Source organism: Nicotiana tabacum, chromosome 20 (assembly GCF_000715075.1).
Source record: "Nicotiana tabacum cultivar K326 chromosome 20, ASM71507v2, whole genome shotgun sequence".
In the NCBI taxonomy this organism is placed as follows: domain Eukaryota; kingdom Viridiplantae; phylum Streptophyta; class Magnoliopsida; order Solanales; family Solanaceae; genus Nicotiana; species Nicotiana tabacum.
In genome coordinates this window covers 163374297-163387303 of record NC_134099.1, presented here as the reverse complement: position 1 = coordinate 163387303, position 13007 = coordinate 163374297, and the positions used below count along the sequence as shown (strand labels likewise).

Below are 13007 nucleotides of genomic sequence, written 5' to 3'. Positions count from 1 at the left end.
TTATATGAGGACTTTATATTTGCTTAGAGATATTTTGGGGGGTCTATTTCCGTTTTATATTTTTTTAATATTTGTTTTTTAACCTAAACATTATTTTATTCTAACAAAAAAATAACACTATTGCAATAAAAAGGTTGTGATTTATACTTCCTCCATCCTAATATGTTATAAATATTTGACTGGATATATTCAAGAAAGAAATAAAAACTTCAATGCTAAGTTAAATATGTACATAAAATAACAATCATTTCAATGAGATACATCACAAATATATCAATTTTTATAAAAGTAAAGTAAACAACTAACAACAACAATAACAAGTCTGAATGAAATTTTATAGTGGGAAAGGACAATGTGTACGATCTTACCCTTACCTCGCGAAGGTAAATAGGTTATTACCGAAAAATGCTTGACTCAAGAACAGTAAAAATAGTGCAATAAATAAACAATAACAATAATTAGGTAATAAACGTATAGTAATGTAAAAATGTTAAAATAGATGAATATGATTTCTTCGCGCCTCCATGCTTTTAGATATAAAGTATTTTCTTTTAATGAACCTTATTGTCGCAAATTTAAATTAATCGATGCGAATATTGGACTCTGGATAAAAATTTTAAGAGAAAAAAAAAAGGCAATAGAAAAAAAAACAGAAAAACAAAAGTAAGTTCTCATTTTCACGCACATAATTCTATCGTTAACCTCCTCCACCATATAAAATCCAAAATTATCATTATCATTGGTTGTTATGGCGCGTTTACCAAACGCCCTTCATTTGAGAGTAGGATTAAATCACTTGGCGGTCATAGCTATAAACAAAAATTCTGTAACTCAAGTTGAAGGAGGAGAGAGAAAAAGAAGGCAATGAAAGAAGAAAAAAAAAACAAAGAAGAGGAGAGAGAAAGTAAGAAGAGAGAGAAAGAGCTGAAAAGGGCGTCCATTTATGTGCATTTTTCAGCTAGAAATGAACTCCTTTTTTATTTCTATATGATTACATAGAAAAAAATATAGTTGGGTTTTAGTGCAATTAGTCATAGATCCATACATAGAAAGTAAGAAGAGAGAGAGAGAGAGAGCTGAAAAGTTGGTTTCTTGAACTCAAAGGGTGTCAATTTTTGTGCATTTTTAGCAAGAAATGAGCTCCAATTTTGCAAATATTGATTTTCTTATGGCTATATAGAAACAGTTATATAGTGGGGGTATCAAGACAAATTAGTCATAGGTCCATACCTAGAGAGAGAGAGAGATGGAGAGAGAGAGAGAGGGAGAGAGAGATGAAAAAGTGGCTTCTTGAACTTAAAGGCTGACCATTTTCATGATTTCATCTACAAAATGAACTTGCAAATTTGCATATATTGATTTCTGTATGGGGTAGCAGTTGCAATTAGTCATAGATCCAAACATAGGAAATAAAGAGTGTGTGTGTGTAAGATAGAGCTGAAAAAGGTGGTTTCTTGAACTCAAAGGGCAACCGTTTTATTCATTTTCAACAAGAAATGCACTTCAAGTTTGCAGATATTGATTTATATATGGCTATTTAGACATATATATAGTGGGAGTTAGTGAAATTAGTCATAGATAAATCCTATTGTTTTTTTGTTTGTTTTTAGTATCCTATTGGTTCTTTAATCCGAAGTTGGGGTTTGATCAATCTTGGAATCTTGGATTGAAATGGATAATAATAATAATACTGCATCAGCTCAAGGACCAACACCACCAGCTGAGGAGCTGTTAAAGAAGATTAAAGAACTGGAGGCAGGTCATGCCCAGATGAAGCAGGAGATATCTAAGCTCATGATTTCTGATGATCAGAGATCACATAGACAAAGGTCCCACTCAATCTCACCACAAAGGCCGCCTCGTCTTAGGGGTGGCAGTGGCGGTGGCTTTGATGGTGGTGCTGTTATGTGGAAAAGGGGTTCAACCTCTTTCCGCCATTCGTCACCATTGCAAAGAGAGAGTAGTAGTAAAGGTGAGAGAGACAATGGTAATGGTGGAAGCCCTGCTGCAGTGAAATTTACTGATAGACAGTATTTGAATATATTACAGTCAATGGGACAAGCAGTGCATATATTTGATCTCAATGGTCATATAATTTACTGGTGAGTAATTGAAATGTACTTCTTATCTTTTGCCTTTTCATTTTCCTTTCGTCCGTTAGGACTTGAGTGAGAAAAGAAGTGGGGTTGGAAAGATTGAGCTTGTGTCCTGTGATTATCTGAGTTGATTTTCTTAGTTGGCTAGTCCATAGTTGCAGTATTGAACACTAAAAACTTTGTGCAAATAGGTAAGAACATTTTATTTGGCCTTAGTTAGACTTTGATTGGTGTTTGTCATGTTTGTTCAGTGTTATCAATATAGGAATGTAATTTGAGCCGTTGTTGCACAGGAATCGAACCGCTGAAAAACTATATGGTTATTCTGCTGCAGAAGCTCTTGGACAAGATCTCATTGAGCTCCTAACGGATGCTCAGGATCACAATATTGCTAATAACATTGTATACCGAGTGCTAAGGGGTGAGAGTTGGACTGGACAGTTTCCAGTTAAGAATAAGAGAGGGGATAGATTCGTAGTCGTTGCTACCGATACCCCTTTTTATGATGATGATGGTACATTGCTCGGTGTTATTTGTGTATCGAGTGATATGCGGCCTTTTCAAGAAACAGGTCTTGCATCGATGGGAGTAACACAGTTGGAAGCTGATACAAGATTTAGAGCCAGAACCCTTGCTTCTTCCAAACTTGGAAATGATCCCCAGCAGCCTCTGCAAGTTTCAATCGCCTCCAAAATATCTAATTTGGTTAGTACTGTCTTTGTTTGGTTAGCTGGCTGATTTTCTTTTGCTTTCATTTGGTTTCCTTTACTGTCTGTATAGTGTATACAAGGATGGGCATATGCTGACATGACGAAACCTCATAACAGGCCTCAAAGGTGAGCAACAAGGTTAAGTCAAAAATAAAGACAGGAGAGAACATCGTGCTTCGTGAAGGTGGAAGTGGAGATAGTCATTATTCTGACCATGCATTTTCTGAGGCTACTCTCTCAGTCTCAGATCACAGGGAGGATGCAAACTCAAGTGGAGCAAGTACGCCTAGGGGAGATGTTCACCCTTCTCCTTTTGGAGTATTCTCTGATCTTTCAAGAGATTCTGTGGATGAGAGTGAGGGTAAACAAGGGATTTCTAAGATCATCACCTTGAAGGCAGAGGCATGGATGGCGAGGAAGAGCTTATCATGGCCATGGAAAGGCAACGAGCAAGAAGCGTCAGAAGCAAGGACTACGCGATTTGTATGGCCTTGGCTAAACAATGACCAAGACAATGAGTTGAATCGCAGTAACAGTTATAATGCATTGAAACCAGAGAATCAGTCTATTGATACTAACCGGACAACCACCAATGAAGCTACTGGATCCTGGTCGTCTTCATTTAATGTCAACAGTACAAGCAGCGTTAGTAGCTTTGGAAGCACCAGCAGTACTGCTGTTAATAAGGTGGACATGGATACTGACAGCCTGGACTACGAAATCTTGTGGGAGGACTTAACAATTGGAGAACAGATTGGAGAAGGTATGCTGAATTCCTTTTACAGGTGAATTGTCAAAAACAAGTCTATCAGTTATTCCAAACTTGATCGTAGAATCTTTTGGTATCAGGCAAGGATGTAATTTACTTTAAATTTCTATTTTCCAGCCATTATAGATGCTTCTGTTGTGCACAATAACCAGAAGTTAGTAGTCAACTTCACACGTTAATTTCACAACGAATAATCCATACCAGCTTTATAGCTATGATATTCTTATGTATTTGACAATTTTTACCGCCTTCTCTTTTACTTCTTAATTCTCACTTCCTTTGAACTGTGTTTCTCTAGGTTCTTGTGGAACTGTTTATCATGGGCTGTGGTATGGATCGGTATGTTCTTTGCCTCTTCTTTTGTTACAGTTTTTTCTCTGCCAAGAGTTTTTGGCCTCTACCGTTCATTAAATTTCCCGCAGAAAGAATCTTATAAGCAATAATTTGTAAGTATTTCTAAACATACTACAATGTTGATTAGATGTCATTGTATAACATATCGTTTGTTCAAATATACATTTGTAAGTATCATTTGCTCCGGAAGCCTATGCTTATAGCCTGAAACACAAGAGCTAAATTCTGATTTCTTGGTCCTCTCATATGGGCGATGTCGAAGTATTTCTCTAAGCCAGTATTAGTGTTGTATATTACATGAGGTTCCTCATACACTGTTACTACTATCTGTTTTTCTAGAGGGAACACCCAGATAAAAAAGGTGACTGCCCTGGTTCTCCTTTGTAGCATTATGATGTCTGTATGCCTTAGCTTTATCCAAAAAGCATAATGGTGTCTTTGTTGTGTAGGATGTCGCTGTTAAAGTATTTTCCAAGCAAGAGTATTCCGATGAAGTGATATATTCTTTCAAACAGGAGGTTAGTTTGTTTCTCATAAATATGTCATTAAATGCTTTTTCCCCCCCTGATCGAGTATTGTTTCTCCATAGAACTTTAAACTATATGACAGTCACAATGATGGCCTTTCCAGTTATTTTACCGCTAATAAGGTCTTGGATTCTGGTAATGATGATGATATGATTGAGTTGACTTAAAGAAAGAAATGAGGATTCATATCGCCGACCCCAACTTGTTTGGGATCGTAGTTTTTTTATTTCCAAAAAATTCCCTCCCAATTAGGAGGATCTATAGTGTTTCCACACTTCCCCTCCGGCGTGACTCGAATCCAGCAATGTATTGTCATTATATGCCTTGAATTGTTAAAGAGGACAAAACAGGAAGATACTCAACGAGCACTAAGAAGAGCTTTTTGTTTGCTCTATATCAATGAGATTTCTGGAAAATTTGAACTATCTTAGTGTATGAACCAGTTGATGCAGCACTAATGCGAACAGAAATCTGCAAATGATGAGAGCTAAATGTGTTTAAAAAAAATACTGTCTTCCTAGCTCATTAGAACTATCACAATTCACAATGCAAAACTAAGTCTATACTAACACGGCAAGGTAGTAGTTGAAATTAAAATATCAGTAAGAGTAGTACGTTAAAAAGTGGTAAAATTATTTGTTAAATGCTAACAGAGAATCAAAGTCCTTAACCCCCTGCCATTACGCTCCACATCACTTTTGAAGCCCTATGCTCTTAAACAAGGTATACCGATTGGGAGCTGTCTGTCTTGGAACTGTCTTGCTTGGGTCTTGGTTTGTCTGTAGAATCACATCATCCATTAGTTCCGAGTGTATCTTTTACAACAACAACCACAAATAAGGTATAGGGAGGGTAAGATGTACGCAGCCTTACCCCTACCCCTGGAAGGGCAGAGAGGCTGTTTTCGATAGACCCTCGGCTAGAGAACGACTGAAAAAGAAAAGGTAATTGCAACAAGTAGGAATAACAACAAGATGAAATGAGATTGAATCCAAGAATGCAGTCAAACTCTAGGTAGTAATAGCCATCTATGGATAAAAGATATCATACTAACACTAATGCTAGCGAACTGAGTAACACAAAGAGAAACACTCGACTACCTACGAACCTTCTATCATAATCTTTGACCTCCACACCCTCCTGTCTAGGGCCATGTCCTCAGTCAGCTCCAGTTGCTCCATGTCCCACCAAATAACCTCTCTCCAAGACTTCTTAGGCCTACCTCTACCCCTCCTGCTACCTACCGAGGCTAACCGCTCGCACCTTCTAATTGGGACTTCTATACTTCTCCTCTTAACATGCCCGAACCATCTCAACCTAGCCTCCTGGCTCCCGTATCTTATCCTCCACAGGGGCTACTCCCACCTTTTCCCGAATAACTTCATTCCTAATAATATCCAACCGGGTATGCCCACACATCCAGCTCAACATCCTCATCTCAACTACTTTTAGCTTCTGGGTATGAGAGTTCTTGACCGACCAACACTCTGCTCCATACAACATAGTCGGTCTAACTACAACCTTGTAGAACTTACCTTTAAGTCTCAGCGGCACATTCTTATCACACAAGACACTGGAAGTGAGCCTCCACTTCATCCATCCTGCTCCGATACGATGCGTGACATCTTCATAAATCTCCCCGTTACCTTGTATCATAGATCCAAGATACTTGAAACTACCTCTCTTGGGGATGACTTGCATATCAAGCCTCACCTCCATATCCCCTTCCTGGGTACCGAACTTGCACTCCAAGTATTCCGTCTTGGTCCTGCTCAACTGAGTGTATCTTTTGCATTCTATAAATTTCGATCAACTTCCACTTGGAGTTCCTCCTTGCTTTCTGATTTTGTATTAGAGGATAATTGCCACAGAAAATAGTTCTACAATGAGAAGGCTCATGCATAATTCGTCTTGGGAAAGGTTCTTGTGCCTAATATTAGTGCATGGAGACTTAGATTTAATGCTTTTTTCACTTATTAATTAGTACAATGAGAGCATCTCTGACGGGCCTTGTGCTTACTTTTTTTGAAGGTTTCCCTTATGAAACGACTTCGACATCCAAATATTCTTCTTTTCATGGGTGCAGTAACTTCACCTGAACGCCTCTGCATTGTCACAGAGTTCCTGCCACGGTAAATCCTCTTCCTTCTTCGTACTGAATAACCTGTTCACGTTGTTTTGCTCCTAGTCTTTGTGACTGCATCAGTCTTGTTCGTGTGTAACTGATAAACCATTTCACCTTTTCCGTTATTGCAGGGGAAGTTTGTTCAGGCTATTACAGAGGAACTCATCCAAATTAGAATGGAGACGGCGGGTCCATATGGCTTTAGACATAGTAAGTTCCTAGGAGATCTGTAATACCAGTTATATTAACAATTACCAAGAGTAGCATCCATTATTTTTAGCGGATTTGCCCATATTCTTTTCCTTTTTATTTTTTGCTTGTCTTTTTTCCTTCATGTGTGACTGATCATCTAATACTTTCTATTAGTACTATAATATTTTGTCTCTTAGGTTAACCATCATGTTTTTCTTTTGCTACTTCATTCAGGCTCGTGGTGTGAACTATCTTCATCATCTTAATCCTCCTATAGTTCATCGCGACTTGAAGTCTTCAAATCTTCTTGTGGACAGGAACTGGACTGTTAAGGTTTGGCTTCATTTCATTTGACCGTCATTTTTTTTTCTCTTTCTTACCAATCTCCTGAGTGTCTATTACTACAGAGTTTTTACTTTTTAATACGTTGAAAAAATTCTCACCATGCAAATATCGATAGGTTGGGGATTTTGGTCTGTCACGTCTTAAACATGAAACATATCTAGCAACAAAGACGGGTAAAGGAACGGTATTCAGCTTGAACTCAGGAACTCTTTATCTTACTGTATCAATATGAGCTATTTTAGTCACCTATTATGTTGTTTGCACTTCAACTGACTTATATCACTTCCTACCTTAATTCTCCTGCAGCCTCAATGGATGGCTCCAGAAGTTCTTCGCAATGAACCTGCTGATGAGAAGTATGTGATCTATGAGATACACACACACACACACACACACACACACACACACACACACATATATATGCATTTTTATGCAGATTCCTGTGTATTTTGATTATATCGATCCTTCTTTGGATGTGCATTTAGGTCTGATGTATACAGTTTTGGAGTGATTCTATGGGAGCTTGCCACTGAAAAAATCCCTTGGGATAGCCTCAACTCAATGCAGGTATTTTCATCTTCCTGAGATCACACTTGGACAACATTCCATAATATTCAGTTATCTGGATTCTGGCTCAAGTCGATGAAAAGCAGTGGCATAGCAGGAATTATCATTAGCGGTGTCAACAGTTGAAAAAGTGAACAAATGAATATTTACCATTACAGCAAGCGGTGTCATTTTTATATTTGTACCCAATATTTTTATTTTTCTTATTATCTAGTCATACATATTTACGAACAAGATTCGACGAAGACAAGGTGCCTACGCCCCTGGTAAAGAGAGCCCGCTCCTTATGTGTACAAAAAGTAAAAGATAAAAATGGATAATTTTTCATCATATTATGGTACATAGAGAATAACTTGTTGGAGTTGATTGCAGGTGGTTGGAGCTGTAGGATTCATGAATCAGCGGTTAGATATCCCGAAGAATGTTAATCCACAATGGGCTTCTATAATCGAGAGCTGTTGGCATAGGTTTGCATCTTTGTTCATTCTGCCATCATAATTTGTTTTCTTGAAGAAAATAGCCTTGAGGAATATATTGTCATGTCAAAAACATGTGCTGAAGATTATGAATTATTCTTATCATCATTTGGAGGACTTCTTAAGTTATAGCAGAATAGTCCTTAGCAAACCAGACTGATGTTCGTGACATTGAAGGTTTTAATAATATGGTTAGTAATGAAACCATTTTAGGAAAAGGAGGTTGGAGTCCAATGCATTTTATTTAGAAGTGACTAATAAGTATTATTGGCTGAATTTGATTCTCTCGACTAAATTTTTAGATAAGCTTATCCAATGACTTGATCAATTTGGCAGCAACCATTATTTTTCCTATTACTATGGCGTTGGGGACAGCTTGTGCAGCTCGACTATTTCACCGACTACCTGCTACCCTCCACCAGCACAGGGTGGTCCTTTACCTACCAAACTTAGTCTAGGAAGAAATAACATAGTTTTTTTTGTTTATACTGGAATTTGAACCCTTATCTCTCATGGTCTTCACCTACTTCATTGGATGCCACGTCACACCCTTGGATGCGGCAACCATTTTTGCTTTTAGTCACGTTAACTTCACTCATCATTTGAACTGAACTGCTATCTTACTGATAAAAGAAACCTTCTTTTCAACTGAGCTGATAAACGACCTTACTGTTTTGTCCAACTCAGTGAGCCACAATCCCGGCCTTCATTTCAAGAACTAGTGGAGAAACTTAAGGATTTGCAGAGGCAGTATCTTATTCAGGCGCAGACAGCACGTAATGCTGGGGGAGATAGCAGCCAGAAGGAACAGTAAATACATTTGTGCTTGAGTTTCATCTGAAGATTGCTAGGAGATGCATTGCTAACTCTTCAAAGTGTTATGGCTGTCTCGTGAAAGTTGGTCAGACAGAGCACACAAATGGCTTGTGTTGTCGGATCCTAATTCCAGAGGCAAAAATGACAGGATGGCTGTTATTATAAGGAAGTCTGGTAGAGAAAAAACAGCTGCTCTTTTAATGGATTAGTTGAGTCAGTCGGTGACTACATGAGTTCTAACATGATTCTGTTCAGTGAATTCACAGTTTGCATCGTTAAATGTCTTGTGGTGTGAAGTGAATTCCGCTTAAATCACTGTGTGTTTTATATGGTTACGGCATTCAAATACTTGTATATTGAATGAAAAATTAGTGTTCAAGTTAGTACATTTAAGTCTTAGAAGTTATTTATTTTCTGATCTTTGCTGTTGCTCCTTTGAATGCAACCTTAAATTTGTTTGTCTAGGGCACCACACAAGGCAGTAGCCAACGAAGTGATACTCTTTTTAAGTCTCATTGAAGTTTAGCAAGGTGAGTCTGTAACAGAGACTCTCATCCTCAAAAGTACCAACCTAATGCATTTGGGGATTCAGTATACGTTTTCTGTTTTTCTTTCTTTTTTTAACAGCGGTGTTCGAGTCAAGCAACTCGACTATCACTAGAGACCTGCTACCTTACACCAGTACAAGCACCGAGTAAATCTACGCTTATGGAAATGGAAAAGGCCAACCAAGCATTATTTCTCTGCTGCAATTTGAACTTGGTTTCCCATGGTATTGACCTACTTTATTGATTGCTAGGCCATACCCGTAAGTAATTTCACATATACTTCACAACATTTTGGATAGCTCTATTCCAAGAGCTGAATATGGAATGGAAAAAGGGCAACCTTAGAGATCAAGTCCTAAGAAAACCAAGATTTCCCTCGAACTTGCTCACTATCTCACACGTTTAATTTTTCCCTTCAGTATTAGCAATGACCAATCGACGTAGCATAAACATTTCATAGTCTCTTTGTTAATACATTTCGGAATGAAAACAAAAATTTCTGGTACTGATTCTCTTATCTTTTGCATTACATTAATTCAGCAAATGCCTTATTGCAGCTACAGCATCACCTTTATGTTCTCTCAAAGTCCTTTCAGCAACCTTCTTGTCCACCTATTCCACAATTAAAACACCATGACTCATGAGAGACTTAAAATAAACCAACAGAAAACAATAGGTATAGATGTAAGAGGAAACCAACCTCTAGTTCATTTGCAATTATATCAATATCAGCAGCATTTATCTTAACAGCAGCTAGTTCCTTTTCCCTGTAATGAACACAAATTCTTGATGTCATCTAATTTATCAAGGACTGAGATTTCACAAGAAGCATTAGAGACATTATCAGAGCAGGAAAAAGACACTGAAATAGATTCAAGAGCTAAGCACACATATGGAAAGGTAATATTGCTGTTTATATGAATGTCATATACTTGTGCCTAATATGTCTTTTTCCCTTTGCGGATCCGAGAGACAACAGACTAAATCTTAGTGGATTGTGGCAACAATTCCACTCTACCATTCTGTCACTCTTATCATTTTCAGTTTAAGTATGAGAAGACATCTCAAACAAATTCAATTATTTATTTTGGATTAAGTCGTAGTCCCTTGCACATATCAAGTTATCAACTAAGGCCATGTGGAAAAACTTGTGGACAGCTCATCTATATAATAAGGTTACCCAAATTGGAATTTACAAGCAATGCTTCCCAAATTTCGCGTAAGGACTTGAGAATTGCAACTTCACCTTACCAAATAGTCGAACACTCTTCAACTCTCACGAAGCAACAAATTCAACTCAATGCACAGTACAAACACCTTTCATATAAACAAAGAAGTATTTTGGGTATGATTAACAAAAGAGATTCAGTGATTAACAACAATCATCATATAATCAAACAGCCTCTATCAAACAATTATTTTATCTCTGATTACAAAAAAGTCTTACTGTTTTAATTATAAAAACTATAATACTATAATTTTTAAATATGTAAATCTTATTTAAAAAAAGAGGAAATAACTTCTGAATGTACTTCAAAGTTTAGATGATGTGATGCTTGTATTTGTTTGAGTGATAGAAACTATTAAGAGTCAAACCCATCCACCAACTTCCCAGCTACCAAGATTTGAAAAGGCTATAGCCTAATTATTAGTGCATCAATTTTAAAATATAATTTACATTGTTATGATCTATATAAAAGATACTACTATTAAGAAATATTTGAAAGGGTCTTTGTTAAGGAAAATTACTGTTTGACTCTCCAAATAGTAATTCTCAAGATACTCATTCATTAGCACAAGCAACTAAATCACTATATATTTAGAAACAGCATAAAAACAAAACATATATACATATAACAAAATTTTATTGGTAAAAATATTTGAAAATAATACAGTTAAATGAAGGGATAAAATGCGCTTTTGATCCTTCAATTATTGATAAATTCTGATTTTGATCCTTGTTATATTTGGCTAAGTATGTTTAACCTTAAAGTAAATTAAATGTGTGAGTTTTGTCTTTTATATAGAAAGTATGTTGCATATAGGTTATTTTTAGAACAATATTGCCTTCAAATAAGAAATAATATTACAAATTTAACATAGCACACGGCTAACTGAATGGTTTAACAGTTAATAATTCATTAAATTTTGAAAATTCAAAAGTAGAGGGATCCATCAAAAGTGTACTTTATGGTTAATTCAATGGTAAATATACTTAATATCAGATATCAGGACTAAAATCAAAATTTGTCAATATCTCAGGGACTAAAGGTGCAAATTTCCCTTAATTAGTGAACAAACCTCATCCTCATAGCTTGAAGATCAGCTTCCTTGGATGCATAAATTGAAGCCATAGCCTAAAGACACAATTTTTCAGCATTAAAAATTGAGCCAAAAAATGTCAATAAATACAAAAAATATATATACTGAAGCAAATTCGAAATTGCAACTATTCGTGTAAAAAAATGAATTTTGATGTGAAAAAACGGTACCGTTTGAACACGAGAGGAATCGAGCTGACGATCTTCGACATGGTCAGTGAGCTTATCAAGGGCTTTGCTTTGCTGCTGCAAATCCTTTGAGTCCACCATCTCTAGTGCTTCGTCTCCCGCTTCCATTTTTACTTTTTTTGCTTTGACTTTCAGATTCTCTTTCAGTTTCAGAGAGTGGAGAAGAAAGTGTTCACCATTGTAATTGGAGCCCTAAGATCTGTTATTCCATGGGCCGGATCTGGTATTTGGGCTTTGAAAAGCTCTCTTGGACTATTGTTTGACTTTGAGGTGTAATACTAAAGTTTTTGCAAAAATAGGATATTTTGGTTAAAATAACACGGGATAACCAGTTTTTGGATTGGTAATTGAAAAATAGCTAGAGTTTGTAAAATCATCGAAAAATAGCCACTATTTTGCTGAAACATGGAAGTTATAGCATAATATGCTGGATTATGGAGCTCATGTGTATAAACTTCTAGCATATTGTGTTGGAACTCCAGTACACGGAAAGTTCCAGCATAATATGCAGGATTATGGAGTTCATGCGTATAAACTTCGAGCATATTATGTTGGAACTCTGGCATATTATGAATTTTCAGTACATTATGCTGGAATCTCATGTGTAAAAAAATCGAACTCCAGCATATTATACTGGATTTTTTCCGGATTTTTAAAGGTGTTTGTGTTTAGATTTTTTTTAACATGAAAAGTGGCTAAATTTTGATTACTTTTGAAACTGTGGTTATTTTTCAATTGTCAGTTGTAAATCCGGCTATTTCTGATTTTTCCCCTTAATCCAATAAAAGCATATTAAACACATAGATTCACCATTTACACAAATAATCAATTGAATTCACTATTTACTTTTCCTAGCCAGTATTATCTAGGGTCTCCCTTGCTTTCCCCACTTTTCTTGAATTAGACGTGCAGAGTTTAAAAACTGCACCTTTCTTTTTGGAACACAAAAAGCATCAAAATAATACATAACTG

At 36.6% G+C, this 13007-nt stretch overlaps 2 protein-coding genes and 1 long non-coding RNA gene across 3 annotated transcripts; 2 read left to right on the top strand and 1 right to left on the bottom strand.

Moving 5' to 3' along the window:
- Window positions 1–785: 785 nt before the first annotated feature.
- On the top strand, window positions 786–9385 carry LOC107831007 (uncharacterized). The gene is made up of 13 exons (XM_016658720.2): window positions 786–2102; window positions 2390–2801; window positions 2924–3569; window positions 3874–3914; window positions 4379–4447; window positions 6488–6588; window positions 6713–6791; window positions 7008–7106; window positions 7234–7302; window positions 7425–7474; window positions 7604–7685; window positions 8058–8152; window positions 8849–9385. Exons 1-13 carry the CDS (start codon window positions 1672–1674, stop codon window positions 8973–8975), a joined length of 2301 nt encoding a protein of 766 aa, XP_016514206.1. The 5' UTR covers window positions 786–1671; the 3' UTR covers window positions 8976–9385.
- A 1-nt stretch (window position 9386) lies between these two features.
- LOC142174800 (uncharacterized) lies at window positions 9387–10025 on the top strand. Its single transcript, XR_012703867.1, has 2 exons — window positions 9387–9507; window positions 9605–10025. It is a non-coding gene; the product is annotated as an uncharacterized LOC142174800 (long non-coding RNA).
- LOC107831008 (uncharacterized) lies at window positions 9947–12252 on the bottom strand. Its single transcript, XM_016658721.2, has 4 exons — window positions 12018–12252; window positions 11827–11882; window positions 10226–10292; window positions 9947–10137 (listed from the first exon to the last, which is right to left on the bottom strand). Exons 1-4 carry the CDS (start codon window positions 12141–12143, stop codon window positions 10057–10059), a joined length of 330 nt encoding a protein of 109 aa, XP_016514207.1. The 5' UTR covers window positions 12144–12252; the 3' UTR covers window positions 9947–10056.
- Window positions 12253–13007: the final 755 nt, after the last annotated feature.